This window comes from Plectropomus leopardus, chromosome 13, assembly GCF_008729295.1.
Source record: "Plectropomus leopardus isolate mb chromosome 13, YSFRI_Pleo_2.0, whole genome shotgun sequence".
Taxonomy (NCBI): domain Eukaryota; kingdom Metazoa; phylum Chordata; class Actinopteri; order Perciformes; family Serranidae; genus Plectropomus; species Plectropomus leopardus.
In genome coordinates, this window is record NC_056475.1 from 16,578,893 (window position 1) to 16,600,295 (window position 21,403).

Here is a 21,403-nt window from a genome sequence, read left to right on the forward strand (position 1 = left end):
TGTTTTTGTCTGTCTGCCTCTCTCCGTCTGCATATGTGTCTTTCTCTTCTGCTGTCTCCTTCACCGCCTTCCCTCTTCACTCTCTCACTTTCACAGTTCATCTGTTTTTTTCTGACACACACACACACTCACATGCACGCACACATGCATGCACACGCACACACACATGCATGCTCACTCACACTTTCTCTCTCTCAGCCAGGGAAAGTTGTACTGGTGTTATGTTTCAATACAGTAGGAAATATTTTTGACCATGCAGGAAATGTCTGACGTGCTACAATCGCTCTCTTCTCATGCACACATCCACCCACACACATATAAATGTGCACACACTCCATATAAAAATACTTTTTTATTTGAAAACCCAACGTAAAAAGAAGTCCATCATAAAAAACATGCAGTTTTAAGAGAGGGAGTATATTTCATTTAATTTAATCTAGCATGCAGATGCTGGATGGGCAGCCAAGCTGCAGACAGGAATGGTACCATAGAAGAAGGTGTCTGTCAGTGGGAAGAGCAGCACCAGGAACATCAGCACCCCCATCAAATAGAAGAATAGTACAGCTGATCGTTGAGGGTGTTGCAGGGCAGAGCTGATGTCAGGTAGGCCTTGACTGTTACAGAATGAATGGCACAAAACTGGACCCATTACATGACCTGTGGAAGGAGATTACAGAATTAATGAGCTGTGTGCTGTCTGCAAGGTGAGCATGTTAGCAAGTCAAAGTGCTCTCACCAGTTCTCATGAATATAAAGGCAGTGAAGGCACCAAACACAGTAGTATACAAGAACTGCATCCCTGCAACACAACAACACACAGACACAGACACAGACACACACACACACACACACACACACACACACAAAGGAATTTCCATGAAAAGCGCCACATTGATAACCTTACTCTGTAAAATCAACCTATTCTTATTCTCAGGTTGTCAAATACTGCAGTTTGTTCAGTAGCATCTGAAAGCAACACACAAGGCACCATTTACTGTATGAGGCACACCAGACTTTCAACTAGCTCAAATTTAAACCCATTTGCAGCAATATTAGACGGTCAGAGCAACTGTTGTAGTACAAAGAGCGAGAAAGTCCATGTAGAGAGGTCTGAGTGGTGGATGACTGGCTCAAACAAACACATGACTTTCACCCAGTAGACACTGTTCATGTCCCATGTGAAACATAAGTCGTCATTTTAAACCCAACCGGCATCTTTTCCTAAACTTAACCAAGTAGTTTCCGTTTCCTAAAGAGGTTTTGTTGCTTAAACCTACAGAAGTTTCATTGCCTCAACCTAAAAAAATATTTCTTGCCTAAAACTGAAGTTTTGCTGCTTAAACCTAAGGTAGTTTTTATTGCCTAAACCGAAAAGGTTTTGTTGTCTAAACCTAAAGTAGTTTTGTTGAACCTGTGAATAAACCTAAGAATTTTTTTTTACCTGAATGTAAAAGAGTTTTGCTGCCGAAACCTATGTTTACTGTGAACACAGAAGTTTATGTTGAAAAGACACTGTGTACATGTAACAAGCAGACAGTGACACATCCTAAACTGACGCTATAGGGGTACCTAGAGTGTCATAGTTTGAAGCTTAGGGCCACTGCCCAAGCTGTCGTGTTTAACAAGTTGAGAATGAGAATGTGTTAGTAAAATTTATATTGGATTTAACTTATTTTTTTAAATAATTCCTTGTAATCTTGCAAAGCTGATATAGGTTATACACAAAGGATGGATATAAATGACTTTCCTGCGTAAGTAGGATTCAAAGCTGATTCAGATGTGATGTCCTAGAAGATCATTTAGAATGCTGATTCCCCAAATTACTTACATATTGTTACATATTACCTAACTTCATTTTAATTCATTTGCTTGCATTATCACTGTTTTATTACATTAGAGTTTCGAAAACCAACTGACCTGACACCAAGAGGATGGCACTCATACTGTCCTTGTGGAGGCGTCGTTGATCAATGATATGGTGGAAATGGGCTAAAATGACACAGTAAAGTCGCTTTGAATTGCAGTTAAAAGCTATGAATAAGAAAAAGTAGCATTTTTGAACATACACTGATGTTCATAATTAATATATTTTATCATTCGTTAATCTGTTACGAAAATGCCAACACAGCGCCAAATACTAACTGTAAAAGAGTGAAAATTGAAAAGTAAGTGGTCAATATGGCAGCCTAGAAATCTTGTCGCTATACCAACACCGAAGAACAGCGGAGCTGTGAAGATGGCCGCTGTTGGTCCTGTGCAGGGCACCAGCATGGGCAGCATGGCCCCTCTGAACACCAGCTCCTCTGTCACTGGTGCCACCACCTGGTTCCTGAGCCACACTGCATCTCCCACACACAACCTCCATGACTGAACATCTGGGAAAGTAAAGTCGATATGACAACATGCACATCAAATGCACACAAGCACACGTGTAAAACTCTCCAACCCAACTTTATTAGACATAACATTTAGTGGACATAAAGTTTGACTCACCCAGTGCAGACTGCAGTTCCCCAGTTAAGCCTTTAGGGTTGTCCATTGCAGAATGGACCAAGGGACCAAGATAAAATACCTGATGTTTGGAATAAAATCAATTGTTTACTACATCCAGTTGAACTATATACAAAAAAAGGTTAAAGAAAAGGGTGTAGAGACTACAGGGTGGAGTTTCACAGCATGTGGCTTAAATATGCATTTGGGGATTTAATGGAGGTTGTAAAGCCATGCTGTATCATGTTGGGACAGAAACTGAATCTCTGAAATGTCAAAAATGCTTTAATACAGCATAAATAAAAATTCTACAGGGTCCAAAGAGTAGTTTTGGAAGTCACCCAATAAATTTGCAGGTTGATTATTAGGTCTAACAGGTTAAGAAAAATATGGCTGTAAAATGTTTTAGAAAGCAAATGTTGTTGGAACAGCAGATGTAAAGCCTTTTATTCTGTTCTTTGTACGGCCCGTGGAATCTGTTAAAAATAAACTGTGAAAAGCAGGAGCTCAGTGAAGTAAATGTGCTCTACAAAAGGTTTTTAAGGACAGATTTTTTCTTTTTTTTAAGGTTAATTCTGGGTTGAAACTCTGACGTACCATGGTCAGAAGTAGTGGCAGTATGGCTGCAGGCACCAGACTTTCCAAACGAACTCCCATCAACTCCCACACAGATGCTTCGACCTGGAACGGCAGAATTCAGCTTTATAAACACTGTTTTCACCTTAAAGCGATTACAAAGTTGAGCCAGTGTGACCCCGGGCTTAACCTGAAAAAAAACACCTTATGTACCGTAAAGATGGCCCCAGGAGTGAGGACACTGTCCTTCACCTGGACAGACCTCTCTGTGAAGTGTCTTTAAGCAAGAAACTGAATCCCTTACATCTTGACAAACACTGACATTTGACCTCATTGTGAAATGGACATTCACAGTTCAACATGTTTTTGGTACAAATAGATAAAATCGCGCAATAAATCTAACCATGTTCAGCTTTTGTTGAAATGATTTTGGAGAAGTGTTGGTTCAATGATATGTTCATTTTGAAGGATTTAGATTGTGCTGCTGTTAACTAAAGCTGTCAAATAAATGTAGAAAAACTACATTATTTCCATCTGAATTGTATAGTAAAGTATAGCATGTGAAGGAGAATGAAATACACAAGTAAATATACTACTTTTATTCCATCATCTGTATAGATTCAGGGCTCAGTATTTTGTCCCGGGATACTTCGACATGCATACTGGGGGTGTCAGGACACACCAATCATGCAATTAGAGGACTACGCACTCTAAGGACACCTTTTGCTGCAGTAAACTGTGTCCAACTGGAGAATTAAATAAACAAACGCAGATGGAGAGGATGGCATGTTTTGTTTATGTGTACTCACCCTGACATCAGCCCAGTGCATCCACAGCTTCACCATTGCAGGTGACAGTGCGGAGACCAGCAGCACACTGGCACAGCGACGCTTTATCACGCTGGGGTGATCCCTGCAAATACACACACACACACACACACACACACACACACACACACACACACACACACACACACACACACACACACACACACACACAGACAGAGCTACAGCTTAATAGTCCACTGTAACAGCACCATCACAGGTCTGCTGGTAAATTGTATACCTGGGTAAGCTGCTTCTCCAGACGTACAAACTGCCAACGTACAGACAGGCGAGCAGAAGGCAACTCAGCACACACACCCTACATCTTGTTTGGGTGTGCTCCTCCCGCATTATAGGACCATGTTCTGGTTCTGTCATCACAGAACTGGGTTTGCTGTCTGAGCGTCAGGAGGTTCCTCAGGTGAGCTACAGCTAACACATGGGTTCGGTTCTTTCTGTCATTTCAGATTAGCAGATCCCAGTGAGATCTGTGCTGCAGAGTCAAGCTGATTAGCTCTAATACTGTACTGGGAGGAGGTAATAGGTAAGTGTGTATATACACTCACACACATATACACACTTGAGTGGACCCTCATTGACATAATGTATTTCTCACCCCCCCAACATAACCTTAATCTAAATCTAAAGTTTGTAAAAAACTTTATTTTGAAGTACAGACCTACAATCTTTATTATATGTTGGACCCAAGTTTCTTAGAAAGGGGTGTTTTGCGGGCCATAACACACATGTTTGGGAGTTATATTGTCTGGGTCATCATGCAATTTACTTGATGTATTTTAATGAACTGATTATCCACCGTAACTTTTTCCTTATTAATTGCACTAAGATGCAGTGCAACAACACCAAAATATACAGCCTCAAAATGACAGGGAATTCTGAGGCTGTAGTTTTATTGGTTCCAAATAATAATATAGGCCAAAACATGTTTGTTGCAAGAACTTTGGAACAAATTGCAGTTTATTTCACAGGTTTATGCTGTGTGGAAAACTAAAAAAATAGAATTGTTGCCTCACAGTTGTATAAATCGGCTAACCAGTCAAGTTGCAGTTACAGTCGGATGTCCATTAAAATGGATAATAGTGCAAAGCTACAGATTCTTAAGAATGGATGATTTACACACATTTTCAACCCAACAGCACAGAAGATCTACACAAGCAGTAAAGTTTCAAGATTACCATCATCAATTCAGTATCTGACCAATGTCAGATATGGCATTAAATAATGGCTGAAAAGTGTTTTTGCAGAATATTATATCACATTGGAGTTGACCTTTGACCTTGTCATAATCAGTGTATGAGTTCTTGAGTTAATGACCAAAAATGTATTTTGTGAGGTCTTGGCAACCTTTGACTACAAAAATCAGTTCATCTTTGAGTCCAAGAGAACACGATCAACAAAAAACTACATAACACCTCCGGCCATGGCTGTCGCCGGCACTGAGGTATAACAAAACATACAAAATCCAAAGATATAAGCAACAAACTAATATTTATGTTTCGTCAACATATTTCTCGACATCATTCATCACATCATCACCTCATAAATATAGACAGCAAATTCAGGTATACAGTGTATGAAAGGTATACAGTAGTGAGTACCACTTTATCAGCACACCTCAAACAGCATGCATATAGCAGTCAAAGGACACAGCAGTGAGGAAACAGGTTCATTTCTGTAATAAAGCATCACAACCATAAACTTTCTGGGTGATTTAAGGCATTCTGGGTCTGTGTGCACACAATAACTGATAACTCCTTAATATAAAGAACACTTTCAACATCTAATAATGAAAAAAAGAAAACAATCAGTGTTGCAATAAGTGGAAATGCTTTTAGGGTTTATAAAAATTAAGTTACTTAAACTTAAGTAAACTTAAGTTAAAAACATGTACCCTGTACTCTCAATATTGTGAATTTGAGTCCAGCTCATTACTTTTCACATCATTTTTGGTGTGTCACAAGCAAATATCTTTTACTTTCAGGGTGGAAACATCTGAAATAGAAATGTAAGACTTCCTTTTACATTTCAGAAATAAACAAAAAGGCACATTTTGGTTTAACAGATTCTTAAAAGCTCTTTTTGTGATGGAGAGAACCTACTCTTTATAAAAACTAGAAGAGGAGAAGCCAGTGTTGATGAATACACACACAAAACACATGTGCAATAGATGTACAGCAATCTGACGCATCATTTAAATAAATAAAAACGTGAAGAGAATTAAAATAATACATAAGACAGACTAAAAATAATTAAACTTTGACACGAACAGATTCTTTTTCAAGCAAACACTTCCAAAGACAGTTTGCAGCCCATATCTTCTTCATAATGGTTTTAACAGTTCTCCAAGAAAAATAAAGGCACTAAAAGCTAAAACAGGGAAACACTGAGCCACAAAAGTCCTGTTTTTATCTTGTGTGCAAAAATTATGAATAACATTCATCTTTCGAGACTTAAAGCTGCAAACTCTCTTCTTACTGTAAGACACATTTGTCTTTGTTGCTATATTTTTGCCTTCTCATCTCTAGACCGCGCTCCAGACGTTCATCTTCCTCCAGAGCCCTGCACACACAAACACATATTATGATATAATTCATGTGACAATAACTCTTGGCCATCTGTTCTCAGATCTGTATCAATTAACTGCTTGCAAATAAGGAATACAAATAATACATATTATTTAACTGCAGGTCGCTGCAGGATAACATTACAAGCACTACAGGTTTAATTCAAAACAGCAATTAAATTCATATACAGCACATAAATGTTATTTCAATATTCTCCTTTTATCTTAAGGATTTGCCACCTCCCTGTGACTTTTCTTGTCTTTTTCACACCGTTACACACACTCACCCTCTCTCCTTGGCATCGATGTCTCTGATGATCTCATCTCGCTGGTTGACCAAAGATACCAGCTCCTGAAGGAGCAGCTGCTCCCTCTGCTGCTGAGTGGACGACTTCTGCCAGTCTGCAGGACAATTGGCACAACTTAACCTAATGGTTCATATAATGTCCACTTTCTTCACCTTTTCTGAATAATAAAGTGCTGTTGGACAAGAGATTTAACGCACAGCTCCTCTCCTGGTAAACTGAATAGCCCACCTATACCAGTGGTGGAATCTAACTAAATGCATTTATTTTTGAAATTGTATGTGATTGGTTTTATATATCAGCTTGTTAGTCATCTGTACATCACTTTCAACTATATATGAATAAAAGATTGCAACCAAATGAATACCCCTTTCCTCAGCACTACCTTTCCAAACGTAAAGAAGAATCTACAGGATTGCACTTCAACGTAAAAACACAGAAGGCCCTCATCAGAGCCAGTGTTTGGTTCGTCTGCTTTTGTAGAAACATGGCGGGCACTGTGCAAGATGCACTGCTCCCTTCTGTATGTGATATAAATGGCTTATTCTAAGCCAACGAACACACAGCGGTTCTAAGTTTGAGGTAATTATACACCAATTAAAAGATAAATAAAAATATATCAGCCTATTTGTGCCAATAGATCCCCCCACATGCTACATACTGCTCCTTTAAGTACATGATCCAAATACTTGCTCCACCATTGTTGGTAACTAACCTTCTATAGCCATCATGACCCGTAGCTCCCTTGTCAGAAGCTCAAATCTCCTCTCCAGATCCTGTTCCTCTTGTCTGTAGACACAGTCAACAATCAAACAAATAAAAGTGTGTATACTGTATGCTTCAGCACACGTGTGTACAGTTTGTGTGTAGAGTGGTCGTACAGTAGCTCCAGGTGGTCCTGTCTGCGTATCAGAGCGTTCTTCTTGTTCACCAGAGTGAACCACTCCTGGATCAGTCGCTCCTCTTCATCACGGTCACTTCCTGGATAAACAGAAAACAAACGGCAGTTTGTGAACAACTGGATGGGTTATTAGTGCTTCCTGTTTAATAAAGACATAATAAAACCAGCATGGAAAAAATAAGATCAGAATAGAATACACAGAATGCATCTTCACATGGATAAAACCCACTTGATAATACTAGTGAAAGTAAGCTAAGAAATAACTATAAAAATTTAAAGCAAAGTATGCATAACATAATATGGAAAATGAAACCCATTAAGATAATATAAATAAAAATGAAGCTAAAGATAGATCTTATAAATGCAGAAAATTAATAAAAATACATTTTAAAGAGGAGCAGCAGTGCATAAGCGCAAAGCAAAATGCAAAGCAGTTAAGTCAGATAGCTTGATATAATTTGCGTGTGTGTCACTCACCTGTTTCCATGAGGCTTCGCAGTCGCCTCTCCACCACAGCGGCTCTGGTGTCAATGTGCTTCTGCTCCGACTCCAACGCTGCCAGCTCACTCAGCACATACTGGCTGGTGTCCTGCAGACACTGACCACAAGCCCCATCGAACACACACATGCAAGTAAACACACACACAATCACACATGAACATACACAGACAATGCCAAACAGCCACATAGAGAGGGGAAAAGGAGATCGAAGGAAAGAGGAAGTCGGGAAAACAAGTGGAAGAAGAGGGGTCAAAGGATTAGAGAGCAGCAAAAAGGATGGAACTGAAATTAACTTTTGTATAAGGTAAAAGCAAATATGATTCGTTCTTTATTGCAGGCCTCAGTCAAGCTAATGATGTTCATTTGATTTGATCGGAGTGAGAGTGAAAGATGACAATAAAGAGGAAGCACAGATAAGAAAAAGTTCAGTGAGGAACGCATAACTGACCATTGTTTCCTCTTCTTGTTTGGGAGGCTGGGTCTCAGCTGCACTCTGCAACTCTGCACACGTGGAACAAATCATCAAACAAAACATCAAAATGTAAAAGAAAAAGAAAACAAAGGAATGAAGATGGAAAGTTGAGTAAATATTTAAATTGTTGGAAGTCTGAGTTCCACCTTTTTATATGAATTAGCATAATGTATTGTTGTGTATTTCCTGTTTTTTTTCCCCCAATAGCATTTATTGGATCTATTGTATTTGTGTACATAGACTATTTTCTTTTTATGTAGTACGCTATGGACCTTTATCTGTGTCCTTAATAAAGCCATGATTATTATCATTATCATTTAGGCTTCATTTACCCACCTGTACTATCAGTGATTCCTGTCTTTTTGTCTTCATCCTGGTCAAGAAAACATGAAACTGTCACAATCACTAACCAAGTGTTTTAAAATGTTATTTTATAACATTACATTACAGTTTAAACATGTATGTCAGTTACAAAAAAGGAAAAACAAAAGAAAGAAGAAGAGGAAGACAAAAGACAAAGTGTTACCTGAGCGAGTCCAGATCTGACTGCTTTGTTAAGCGACCTCGGTGGTGGGACTGGGGTTATTGACTCATCGACTGAAACAGATGAGAGCAATTATTAGAGGTTGGATTTAACCTCTTAAACCACATTATTCCACCCAATTTTCTGAGTGGTCATTATTATTATTATTATTTTTATTATCAATAATAATCTACATTTCCATAAAATTTAGCATGACATATTTTGTATCTGTGATAACCTTGTGAAACACAAGAATCTTAACTGAGGTGCTGTGAACTTGATTTAATGCTTTTCCTCCTTGTCTCCTTTGTTCAAACGGTGCTACTTTACATTCCTAAGCTCCCTGGAGACTCACTGTTGCCTCTTTTCCAGTGGTGGTTTAGCCTATTGAAAATCTAACAAAAATAAAAGTACAATAAGTCCTATAAAAAAATTAGTGTGAAAGTAAAAACTATCATTTGCAAAACCTGCTTAAGTAAAAGTTTTTAAAAAAGTACCTTTTTCAAAGTGCAAGTTATATTTAGTTTTAATATTTTTTAGGGTGTGCAGGCCAGTGCAAAATAATACAAAAATCAGCACTTTTTTTTATTAAGCTTTTTGTTTTCGAGCAGTTTGGGCTAATCAACTGGATAAGAAAAGCCTATAAAATTGAGATATGAATAATCTCCCACTCATTCTCCACCTCTCCCTCTATACCCCTGTCTTCCCTATCATAACATCAAAGATTAACATTACACATGAAAAATTAAGACATCTGATGTTAGATAGTATTTGGACCTTAGTAGGTGTTGTTCTCAAACACACAATTTGTTATGAAGAAGTCTAAAGTGGGTAAAATCAACCTTCAAGACAGATGGGATGAATCATGGTTAAAAAAAAAATAGTAAAAGTATGAGAAAGTTGAAATGTTTGAAGGTGGTTAGAGGCTGATACCTTTAGCCTGTCGTTTGGTCCTCGGTGGCGGGACGACCAGCGTGCTACTCCCTCCCTCCTCGAGGCTCACTCCTTCATTCAGTCTGGCCATGCAGAAAGCAGCAGCGTCGACATTAGTGGGAGCGGGTCCAGAGGGGGCGAGGCCGTAGCTGGACTGGCTGCTGTTGTGCTCTATCTGCAGCACGCTCAACTCCTGGTTGGTGAAGTGTGTGCGGATCTGGCTGAGGTAGGTCATGACTATGAGCCTGTCGGGGACGGACAGGAGAACCATGTCGGACGGTTCCAACAGGCGAGAGATGCCCAGCGCTTCGAAACCGTCAAACGCCTGACATTGTCAAAAGTAAAAGAAGACATCATCAGTAAAGAAACTGAGAAATATCTGTTTAGCAGTAAACTATAAATACTACAGCGGCACTATAGAGCTGAATATAAAGTTGATTAACATGAGCCACTTTTTACCTTCTTGTTGTTGAGCTTGATGTCATGGGAGTCCAACTGGTCAAAATTTCTAATTAGACAAAACCATATAAGAATATAATGAGAACATATTGGGAGATATGCTTTACAACATTCAAATTTATTTGGGGCTAATGATTATTTTTTTTATGTATTAATCTGCTGATTATTTTCCTGATGAATCAATTCATTTTCTAATTTATAAAATGCCAGAAAATAGTGAAAAATGCTCATTACAGTCTGTAAAGTACCAACTAACTCTTCCAAATGCTTTGATTGCTCCAAACAACACCACCAACCCAAAGATTCACAGTTACATGAATAGAAAAAGGAAGCCAATCAATTTTCAGGCAATCAAGTAGTATGGTCAAAGTAATCAAGCAATTGTTTTAGCACTTCATAAATGGTTTAGGCGCTGAGCTGACATTTTGAACATGAACACTTAACAGCATCAGCGCATGATGTCGGTTACTGCTTCTCAAAGCTGAAAAGCAAGTTAAGTTGCTTGTCTGTCGTACATTTTGTCTGGATGGAAGTGATGTAGGATGGCACAGAAGGCCAGGCCATTCCTCCAGGACGTGCTGAAGTTGGTGACCTTTACCCCCTGGTACCCACTGGTGATCTCCTGACACCACTGGAGCAGTGACTGGCTGGAGTTCACCAGACCCTGGAGGAGGAGGAGGAGCAGAGAGGAAGAAGAGTGTTTGTTATTTAAAAAGCATTATCAGAGTATATGTGCACATCAGTATTGTGTATATTTACTTCGGCTGCATCGTCCTTTCCGTCAGCCTCCTCCCTGACCATTGGAGCGGGATGAGCGAACTTAAGGTCAGAAACTTCTTCTTCTGGTAACGTAGGAAGTCGAGACGTCGTCATCTCATGTGGAGGAGCGATGTGTGTGTCAGTGCATTTATCACTGGAGATGTGTCTGAGCTGTGATGGTGGTTTCTTCTCTCTGCCATCAGGGAGGTCGGCCAGTTGGCCCTTTGGCCTAAGAGGAGACAAGGTGATGAATAAAAAGATGGACTTTATTAGAGGAACAAAGGAGATCATCCAAGCGACGATTCATGGGTGTGAGCGACAAACGTGCGAACTTGCTGACATGACAAATGGCAGTAGTGACATGGCGTTAGAAAGCATGACAGCGAGCATACACCATTAAAGAGAATGGGAATCTATGTTTTAAAACTTCAGAACAAAGCAGATTTACCAAACCGTTGTCCTACACAGCAGCAGTTCTTGAAACTACACAACACCCACCATGCACTCAGGTGGCAACACACACATATTGCCAGAGCTGTCTTAAGTCTTCTGGAGAAAGTCCAGGTAATATCTTTGGTACATCAAGACAAATGAGAGTAAGGTCTTAAAACATGGCACAGTATTTAAACATCTTGCTTTCTAGGCTGGCGTTGCTGGTGTTTCTGGTCCTTCTAAGAGCATGGCTGTGGGTGTTGGTCTGGTGGTCCAAAATCCATGGTTACTAACTCTGTCTTAAGGGCCATCACAAGGTTGACATGAGTGAAATGTCTCAACAAATGTTGGTTGGATTTCTGTGAAATTTAGTACAGACTTCAGAACAATACTTTGGTTTATGACCACCCGCAAAACAAACAAAATCCCCATCAGCCTCAGTTGTACTTTGTGTTTAGTGCTAATTAGCAAATGTCAGCAAGCCAACAGAATAAAAACAAGGTTTTGAACATGGTAAACATTAATACATGCTTGACATCTGTATGTTAGTATTGTTGCTTAACATGTTAGCATGCTGATGTAGCATTTAGCTTAAAGCACTGCCTCAGCGCAGCCTCACAGAGCTGTTAGTGCGATTCTTTCCAGTTGGCATCGGACATCAATATGACATTAGACAGACGTTAGAATTTTGGCTGGAATAAAAGTCAGGCTGATGATATTTTAAATGTCTAATGATGTTAGAATTTCATGTTAACAATATGCCGTTTGGAAGACATCAGGTTTTAGTTCCAAACAACTAAAACAACAAAAGTTGTCAGAGGTAGTCCATGTCAAATTGAGATTGGCATTAGATGTTGTCCTGACATTGTATTTGGTCACAACCTTTGTTCAACGAAATATTAACATCTAATGACGTTGGTGGCCAGTTAGGCTAGTACTGATGACATTTGTTGTATTTATTTTTCTGTGATTTTACTCAGATTTTTTTACTTTCAGGTCTCAAGTCATGTCTAATCTTTCAAAATACAAGCCTCAAGCCAAGCTGGTTTTTATGACTTAAGTCCACCTCAAGCCCAAGTCTAGCTCTGCACATCGCATACCCAAACAAACATACGGCTTCAGTGGCATGTCATTCTCTAGAGCAGCACAGGTTGACGGCCCATGCTGACTTACACGTCCTCCTCGCCTCCTTGATTTTGCCCCAGCTCGTTGGCCAGTGGCTCCTCTGCCTCAGTTAACGATATTTCCTGCAGGCTGTCACAGTGGGGAATAATGAAGCCCTGACTGTCATCCACACGCTCTGTGCTGTCTGGGTCAATATCACAGGGGTTGGGGATGAGGAGCTTCATGCTCCGAGGGACGGAAATGGGAGATGTGTCACCTGTCATCAGGTGAATTTTAGCCAATAACAACCTCTCCTCCTCTTGGAGCTGTTGTTCTTTGGTAAGATGTTTAAGGTCAGGGGTGTGTCTCTGTGTGTGGAGGCTAACATCTGGACTTTCACTTTTTGTGGTGGGTGTGTCCTTGTTTAAATTTGGATGGCTCGTGTCTTTTATATCCCTTGTTTCAAGGTTCCCGTGTGACTTTGTAACTATTTCCTCAATTTTTCTGTCATCTTTTATCTTACTAATGTCCTTGTTGGGGTGCATCTTGGTTTGTGAATGGCTAGCTGTGTTTGTGCTCAGAGGAAGGGGCCAAGGCACCACTGATGACTGAACAAGTTCTCCTTCCTCATTGGAAACTACCAGACTGTGACCAGTTTTTGTGTTATCTCTCTGTTCTTTAATTAGCTGTTTTTGTGCTTCATTATATTGGGAAGCAGGTTTGGCTCTAGTTGTCTCACTGATTTCATCCCCTTGCTTAGATGCCGATGTAAGCTTAGGATGAGGACAGTCTGCCAGACTGATTAGAGAGTGTTCAAGGTTTTTTGGCGGACTCGCAGCAGAGCTCTGGTAAAAAGTTAGTCCACTGGCTGGGAGTGTGGAAGGCATCTGGGTAACAGCAAGGGATGGGTGACTTGGGCTGAAGACAGAAAGATGAGAGATTTCAGAGCTGAAGCATTTTTGGAAAAACTGATAAGCAACAGATCCTTCTCATGCTCCGTTTCCTTCTAGCAACAAACCACCACTCATCTCACGCAGCCGGAGCTCCATTTTGTTAATCTCACAAAGGTCAGAGGAAATTCCAGCATAAAAGACACAGTCCATACTTTAAACCAATTAAGAGTAAATTGAGGGCCAAGGGCTGTGTTCAATTAAGATGGAAATTCCAGCTGATCTCATGGCTGTCTCAAGATCTCCAATCCTGTTTGGACAAGATTGCTCCCAGACGTCCAACAAGTTTGATGTGACAGAGGTCCGATTATGCGAGATCATACCAAACTGGACTTGTTGAAGGCATAAAAATATGCAACTCAACCAAAGCTAAACACAAAGTGAATACATGCCCCAGCCTCCACTGAACCAGTGACCAAACCAATCCATTCAATGCTACTTGACATGCTACTAAGCTGCAGAGAGTACTGAACAAATGTAAGGAGCCTGGCAATAGCCCTGGATGTTTGCCGTGTCAACACTCATGGACAGAAACATACAGGAGATACAGAAAGATATTTTGTGCAGCTTATTGCACCACTGCTGGATATTCAACTAAAATGCTTTGTTGACTACAAAGGCAATACAGAAGGTACTTCAAGTAGGTAGGCTGTAGTGGGTTTGCCTTTAGTGGTTGCTTTAAGGGGCTTTCACAACACTGTGCGATAACTCACTGCCTCCAGTCACTTCAATGATAGAAAGGCAGTTTCCAATGACCTGTTAGAGGTATTAAGTGTTTGCAGTGCTCACGCACAGTTTTTGCTCTGCTGCACTGAGTTCATCATGCTGAACTTCTGGCGGTTGCCAGAATTTCAGCAGTAGTGTCCTAATGTTGGGGACCCATGCATTTATAACGTAAAACTTTAGGGTACTCAATATTTCGGGTTCACAATGGGGCTCTATAGGCAGGCAAATGGACTACTGCACTCATGCCAGTGTTTAATGCAGAACCTGACCGTCATCGCAGCTGTGGATCGTAGCAGCAGCAGCCACTTTAAAAAACATTTTGCTTTTTGGAGGAATGCTCTTGTTGGTTGTCAGAGAGTATACTGCACGGCAATGTGGAGGCAGCTCTGTGCAGCTGTGCTACGAATCCAATCTTCGTAGAGATTTTGAAAATCTGATGGCAACGATATATCAGTTTTCAAAGTCTGACGCTGTGGGCCTTCTCTCAGACAAAACTGAGACAACTGCACCTCTCTTAACCCCACAATACTTTGGGGAATATAAACAGGAAGAACAATTACTCTGCCTACAAATTGGCAACATTAAATGCTAGTGAATCAGCTACTGGCAGTTCCTGTTTGCAGTGTACCCATGGATATACAGACAAGTATCACTGGATCACTTTGATACTGAAGAAAACTCAAAAAACATGGCGATTCTCAGGCAAGTTCTGCAGTTTAAAGGGGCTTTTTTTCTCTATGATTCCTAACTAGACTTAAGATCATTAATGGAGATAATATCTTCAGAAAGTGTGAGTCACTGAATCTAAAATCAAGTGCATCATGTCTGTGTGCAGATTTGTGAGTTTTGACTCAGAAAAGGAGAGACACATTTGAAGCAAATTGTGTGCTAAGGGTTTTAAAGTACCTTAATTGTGTTGTTTCTAGAACACAGGCAACATCCTGTTTCTTTGTTACAGCATCTTTGTCCCCTCTGGCAAGATGTAAAGAGCAAATTGCAGTTTCCTTCACAAACAACGGTAATTATGGTGTTTTGGGGGACACATACATGACTCACATGCCAACACACAAGAGCTCTTTCTTGAGAAAGAGTTGCAGGAAAAGGCCAAACCCTCAGTAGATGGTAATGCTTAGTAATTATTATTTCCCTGCCTCGATCATTGGAGGAAGCATACACCACAAACTCACAGGCACAGTCCTCTGATCCACAAGAGGCAACAAGCAGATGTCTCTCACATAGCCAGCTCTTTCCTGGTTACTCACCTCCCTCTCCCTGCTGCTATTTAACCCCTCTCACTCACTCTTACTCACCCTGCTCCCCCCTCCATGTACAGCTCAGCCAGCCAAACTGAGCCGAGATCTTCCTGTCCTCTCTCATACTCAGCCTCCTCGTCCTCCTCCTCTCTCAACCACACTGGAATGGCACCAGATTTCAGGTTTTTAACTGATCTCAGACCAGGGTTATCCACCGCTTTCTTGTCAGCAGTTACAGAGTCCTCAGGTTTGCTTGCTGGTCTGGCTACATGGACAGAATCAGCAGGTCTCAGTTTGACTTCAGTATTCGCTAATTTGGGTTTAGACTTGTTTTCTGGCTGCTCTTCATCACCGTGCAGCCTCTCATCATATGCAATATCATCCAGCTCCGCTTCCCTCAGAGGAGGCCAGTCATTTGATTGGTTGTACTTCACTTTCTGTTTCTTTTGCAGCGACAAAGAGCCAGAAATGATCTCTCGTTTCTGTTGTGGTTTCTCTTCCCTGCTGTCCTCTTCCTTTTGTCTCACCCTGTCCTCCTCTTCCTTTCTCTTCTTCTCTCCTTCTATCTTTTTCTTTCTCTCCTCATTCTCTTTCTGCTGCGTCCTTTCTTTCTCTGCCTTTTCCCTTTCCTCCCTTTGCTTGTTTTCTATCTCTTCTCTTTCTTTTTCCTGCCTCTTTCTCTCCTCCTCCTTTTCCCTCTCTACCCGTATCCTCTCCCTCTCCTCTCTCTCCTTTTCCAACCTCCTTCTCTCTTCTTTTTCCTTCTCCATCCTTTCTCTCTCTTTTTCAGACCTCTTTCTCTCCTCCTCCTTTTCCATATCCCTCCTTATCTTCTCCATCCTTTCTCTCTCCTTTTCCAGCCTCTTTCTCTCCTCCTCCTTTTCCTGTTTCATCCTTTCTCTCTCCATCTCTTCTCTTTCCTTCTCCACCCTCCTTCTCTCCTCTTTTTCCTTTTTGATCCTTTCTCTTTCTTTTTCCTGCCTCTTTCTCTCCTCCTCCTTTTCCCTCTCCACTCGTATCCTCTCCATCTCCTCTCTCTCCTTTTCCAACCTCCCTCTCTCTTCTTTTTCCCTCTCCATCCTTTCTCTCTCCTTTTCCAGCCTCTTTCTCTCCTCCTCCTTTTCCTGTTTCATCCTTTCTCTCTCCATCTCTTCTCTTTGCTTCTCCACCCTCCTTCTCTCCTCTTTTTCCCTCTCAATCCTTTCTCTTTCTTTTTCCTGCCTCTTTCTCTCCTCCTCCTTTTCCCTCTCTACCCGTATCCTCTCCATCTCCTCTCTCTCCTTTTCCAACCTCCTTCTCTCTTCTTTTTCCTTCTCCATCCTTTCTCTCTCTTTTTCAGACCTCTTTCTCTCCTCCTCCTTTTCCATATCCCTCCTTATCTTCTCCATCCTTTCTCTCTCCTTTTCCAGCCTCTTTCTCTCCTCCTCCTTTTCCTGTTTCATCCTTTCTCTCTCCATCTCTTCTCTTTGCTTCTCCACCCTCCTTCTCTCCTCTTTTTCCCTCTCAATCCTTTCTCTTTCTTTTTCCTGCCTCTTTCTCTCCTCCTCCTTTTCCCTCTCCCTTCTTATCCTCTCCATCTCTTTTTTCTCCTTTTCCAACCTCTTTCTCTCTTCCTCCTTTTCCCTCTCCACCTGTATCCTCTCTATCTCCTCTCTCTCCTTTTCTAGCCTCTTTCTCTCCTCCTCCTTTTCCCTCTCCATCCTTATCCTTTCCATCTCTTTTTTCTCCATTTCTGCCCTCTCTTTCTCTTTCCTCTCTGTTTCCTCTCTTTCTACCTGCTCTCTCTCCTCTCTCTTTATGTTTTCTATCCTCTCCTTCTCCCTTCTCTCTCTCTCCTGCTCCCTCTCCTTCTCCTGCTCACTAGCTGCTAGTCTCAGACTTGCCACCAGACTCAGCCCATGTGAGGGTGTCTGAGTTAATCCAGTCTCCTCACTAATCGTTCGGTCTTGTGCGGTGTCAGAGAAGGCCATGGGTGGAGAAATGGGGACCAGTGTCTCATCATCTGGCTCGGAAGAATGCAGAATCTCTGCCTGTACTTCATGTAAAGATGGCTGATCTTCATTACTCATAAGGAGGCATGGTTGTTCTGCAGAGTGCCATGGAGGACCTGCATCAGTGGGTCCAGCTGTCTGCAGGATGGAGGCCACTGTCTCATAGCTAAAGGGACAGACACGAGGGACAAGGAATCTCTGAGACAGAGCTCACCCTAAAATGACCTCTGCAGGCTCTGAACAGTGTGACAGAAAGCCAAACAGCATGCTTGATTAAGTAGTTCCTTTTTCTCAGACTTTGTTTTGGTGCTTGTCCAAAGCACACAGAAAAAACATGTATAGTTGTTTGTGCTGAGAATCCTACACCCCACACTTTTTTTTACAAATAAAGTGCAGAATATAGAGAAGCCCATTGGCATTTAAATCACATTTGGCATGATGAAGAACGGGTGACAAAAAGGATTTTTGGTGCCGTGCAGCTCAGAGAAAGATAACGCAGCTACACATTAAATATGCACAAGACAAATTCTCTGACGCACTGAAATGAACAGCAATTTATGTACGACAGATCAGGGAGCGTGTTATAACCAAAGAGCCGAAACAAAGGTAGATCAACCACCGAGACCAACAAGATTGTATGTTCGGGATACAGGTAAATGGTGGTTTTATGTAGTCTTCATCAGCAGCACCAGACTGTGTCTAGTTTTCTACAGCATTATGCTCTCATATACAGTGTAGCAAGCACGAAGTTGCAAGCAACCCATACCAGAATAATTGCAGTGGAGACAAAGTAATAACTTATCAAAATCTTATAGTGTCTCTTGAAATATTCAGTGTGTAATATTTAGGGGGATTTAGTGGCATCTAGCATTAAGAACTGCAACCAGCTAAAACTTCTCCTGGTTAGAATTCCTTCAGTTTTCAAGGAGGAGGATCAGGAGGTGTATACCAGGAGCTGAATTATCCACAGAAGTCTCTCCTTCTCCAAAACAAACGGACCTAGTTATTTAAACTAGTAAAAACACTGAATAAAGCGGTTTCAAATCAGTGTTTTTCTGATGCTGCTCGTCACAGATGGGCTTCTAACTACGGTGGCCGAGGTGACAACCCGAAAAGCCCGATCTACTGAAGAAAGATGGCTATAAACATGGCGACCTCAAAAAAAAAAACAAAAAAAAAACACACCTTAAGTAGACTACATATAAAGGGTAACAAAAACACGATTCTTTTTTTCCCCACACACTAAATTCATTTCCGCCAACATATCCCTGTAAATCTGACACACTGGATACTTAAATAGACTAATAAAATGTAAAATAACCGGTATGCAAAATTCAGAGCACATCTATGATTCAGAGTCAGGGGCAAGATTGTTTACACACGGTTCTCAACATGGAGGTGGCTGAGCCGGCGATGGCTGCTAACAGAACTTGTCATTTATTCCTCGTTTGAGGCTGTATTTGATACAGTAAAAACCCTCGTTTTGTTGTTGTTGCTGCACCTGTTTTGTGCAACATTTAGACAAATATTTCATTGCATTTTACAAGATATTGAATTTTCCAAAAGCTATCTACTGTTAGTAGTTGGTAAAATGTTCTCACTGCATTTGAGCTTAGTCTAAAAAAACGTTTTGACAGGCAGGCAGAGAGACTCACCCTCTATACAAAACCCCAACTACTGCTGACATGAAGCCAGCAGGCGCCTCCATCTGCTGCTCTGTAACACACACATCTGCCTCTGTGTGGGCACATATCTGGGCACTGCCACACACACAGACAAACACACACACAAATTTTACTCTTATGAAAAGCTCTCATCAAAAAAGCTCCACTTAAATAACCAGTCTAACAGCACAGCCAGAGGCTGAGATGAAGACAACAGCATCAGATGAGGTTAATTGCGACTAAGCACTGGTGAAGCTGCAGCACCACAGGAATGTTAGTGTGTACTTGTGCAGGTGTGTGTATGTGGTGGTTTATGAACAAAAGCAGACTGCCATGCTGCAAAGGAACCGTCACTGACTCACCCCCCTATTACACCACCCTCCTCCTGCTTCTCATCCTTCTCTTCAGGTCTCTCACTACTTTCCATCCCTCTTTCCGCTCCTGTCTCCGCTGTGGTCTCCTCCACCGTTGCCCACAGCTGCTTTTCTGCCTCGCACACTGGCTCCTTATTGTTGACGAAACTCTCCTGACCACCAGCACTGGCCTCGGCTGGTTTCTCCTCATCTGCTACTTCCTGTTGTGGTTTTCCTGATGGCTGGAGAACCGGTTCCGGCCGCAGTCCTGGTTCTGGTTTTGAGGGAATCAGCGACTCTAGCGCCAAAGCTGTGCGCTCGATTGTTGGTTTGGGGGAAACCTTGGGTGACGTTGCTGGTTCTACTCTGGGTCTCTCTGGCTCTTTGGGCTCCTCTTTAGTTGGTGGTGCGCCGGGTTCAGCAGAAGGTGGGACTGTGGGATGTGTTTCTGAGTCTTTTACTGTATTTGGTTGGTCCTCCTGTCTGACAGGGGTGTCCACCTCAGCAGCATCTTCTTTGTGTGAGCTAGAAGTACGAAAAAAAAAAAAAATTAAGATACACCCAACACAGTTGGTCAACACAGTTTTACATGTGCTAACTTCTACATCATCAAGATGCCAGACCATCAGCGAAGCAGTCAGACACACAGACATCCCCTCATCCAGTCTTACCCCCTGCACAAAGGTTTTGCACCCTCCTCGGCAGAGATTTTTTCAGGTGTATCTTTCCCACTTCTCCCTTCTAGCACTCTCCATAGAGGAACCTCTGCATCACACAGCCTCTGTGGAGGTGGCGCCAGGGTCAACACCTCTAATGCGAATGGTTTATCCTGAACTGTGGGGCCAGGTGGAGTACATGTGGCAGATATTTTCTTTTCTGGGACAACAATGTTTGACAATGACCCTTCCTTTAAGAGAGAGGGTTGTCCCAGACTGGAATAAGGGGAGAGAAAGAGGAAAAAATTGAAGAAAGGGGGGCAGGTGAAGGAATATCAAAAAGAGTTTGGCAGAATCAAGAAAGGAAGAGGAGGAAAGACATACAGCAACAGAGAAAACTAATAGTAGGGGTGGGCAATACCAAAAAAATTTGATACCAAGTAATACCACGGCCAGGATCACTGATATCAATTTTTTCAAATTATTAGTAGCTTGGAAATTGGTCATGATATATGCTGGGTTCCCACATCTTTTCATGGACAAAATTCAAAACTTTTCCATAAATTTTCAAGGACCGGTAATAAAAAAAGTTATTACCCCACTAGCCTCACATCAGATTCAAAACTCGACTCAAGCAATTTCAGCTAGCATACATTTAGGAAGAGACAGAATGGGGGAAGATAATGAAGAAACATACGTGATGGTAAACAAAACATTGTCACTACGTTAGGTTGACAGCTACAGAAAAGAAACCTTCCTTTTCCTTTTTTTTTTTTTACATTACTCACAAAAGACTACTGTAAAAATTTCATTACACACAAAAATTCAATGAGTTCTGCAAAACTTTCAATGATTTGTACTAATTCCATGACTTGTCAAGGCCTGGGAAATGTTATTGTGACTTTCCAGGTTTGTCATGACCGTGGGAACCCTGTATATGAGGTGAC

At 41.4% G+C, this 21,403-nt stretch overlaps 2 protein-coding genes across 11 annotated transcripts in view; both read right to left on the bottom strand.

The window, feature by feature from the left end:
- Nucleotides 1–417: 417 nt before the first annotated feature.
- On the bottom strand, nucleotides 418–4,268 carry LOC121952939 (CAAX prenyl protease 2-like). The gene is made up of 8 exons (XM_042499826.1): nucleotides 4,132–4,268; nucleotides 3,876–3,978; nucleotides 3,088–3,171; nucleotides 2,494–2,572; nucleotides 2,208–2,375; nucleotides 1,918–1,989; nucleotides 737–799; nucleotides 418–657 (listed from the first exon to the last, which is right to left on the bottom strand). The coding sequence occupies exons 1-8, from the start codon at nucleotides 4,266–4,268 to the stop codon at nucleotides 437–439; spliced, it is 927 nt and encodes a 308-aa protein (XP_042355760.1). The 3' UTR covers nucleotides 418–436.
- Nucleotides 4,269–5,380: 1,112 nt separating this feature from the next.
- ehbp1l1b (EH domain binding protein 1-like 1b) overlaps nucleotides 5,381–21,403 on the bottom strand; it is a 34,044-nt gene continuing 18,021 nt past the window's right edge. For 7 of the 10 annotated variants that reach the window (XM_042499930.1, XM_042499927.1, XM_042499934.1 and 4 more), the window contains 14 exons: nucleotides 19,810–20,325; nucleotides 19,439–19,543; nucleotides 11,328–11,556; nucleotides 11,084–11,232; nucleotides 10,569–10,617; nucleotides 10,110–10,434; nucleotides 9,180–9,250; nucleotides 8,990–9,026; nucleotides 8,630–8,682; nucleotides 8,158–8,278; nucleotides 7,661–7,760; nucleotides 7,495–7,568; nucleotides 6,762–6,876; nucleotides 5,381–6,470 (listed from right to left, as the gene is read on the bottom strand). In XM_042499930.1, the coding sequence (XP_042355864.1) occupies nucleotides 6,383–6,470; nucleotides 6,762–6,876; nucleotides 7,495–7,568; nucleotides 7,661–7,760; nucleotides 8,158–8,278; nucleotides 8,630–8,682; nucleotides 8,990–9,026; nucleotides 9,180–9,250; nucleotides 10,110–10,434; nucleotides 10,569–10,617; nucleotides 11,084–11,232; nucleotides 11,328–11,556; nucleotides 19,439–19,543; nucleotides 19,810–20,325 (2,032 nt within the window). In that variant the 3' untranslated portion in view covers nucleotides 5,381–6,382. The remainder of the gene's footprint in view (nucleotides 6,471–6,761; nucleotides 6,877–7,494; nucleotides 7,569–7,660; nucleotides 7,761–8,157; nucleotides 8,279–8,629; nucleotides 8,683–8,989; nucleotides 9,027–9,179; nucleotides 9,251–10,109; nucleotides 10,435–10,568; nucleotides 10,618–11,083; nucleotides 11,233–11,327; nucleotides 11,557–19,438; nucleotides 19,544–19,809; nucleotides 20,326–21,403) is intronic. The other 3 variants (XM_042499928.1, XM_042499929.1, XM_042499931.1) reach the window with 3 other exon arrangements.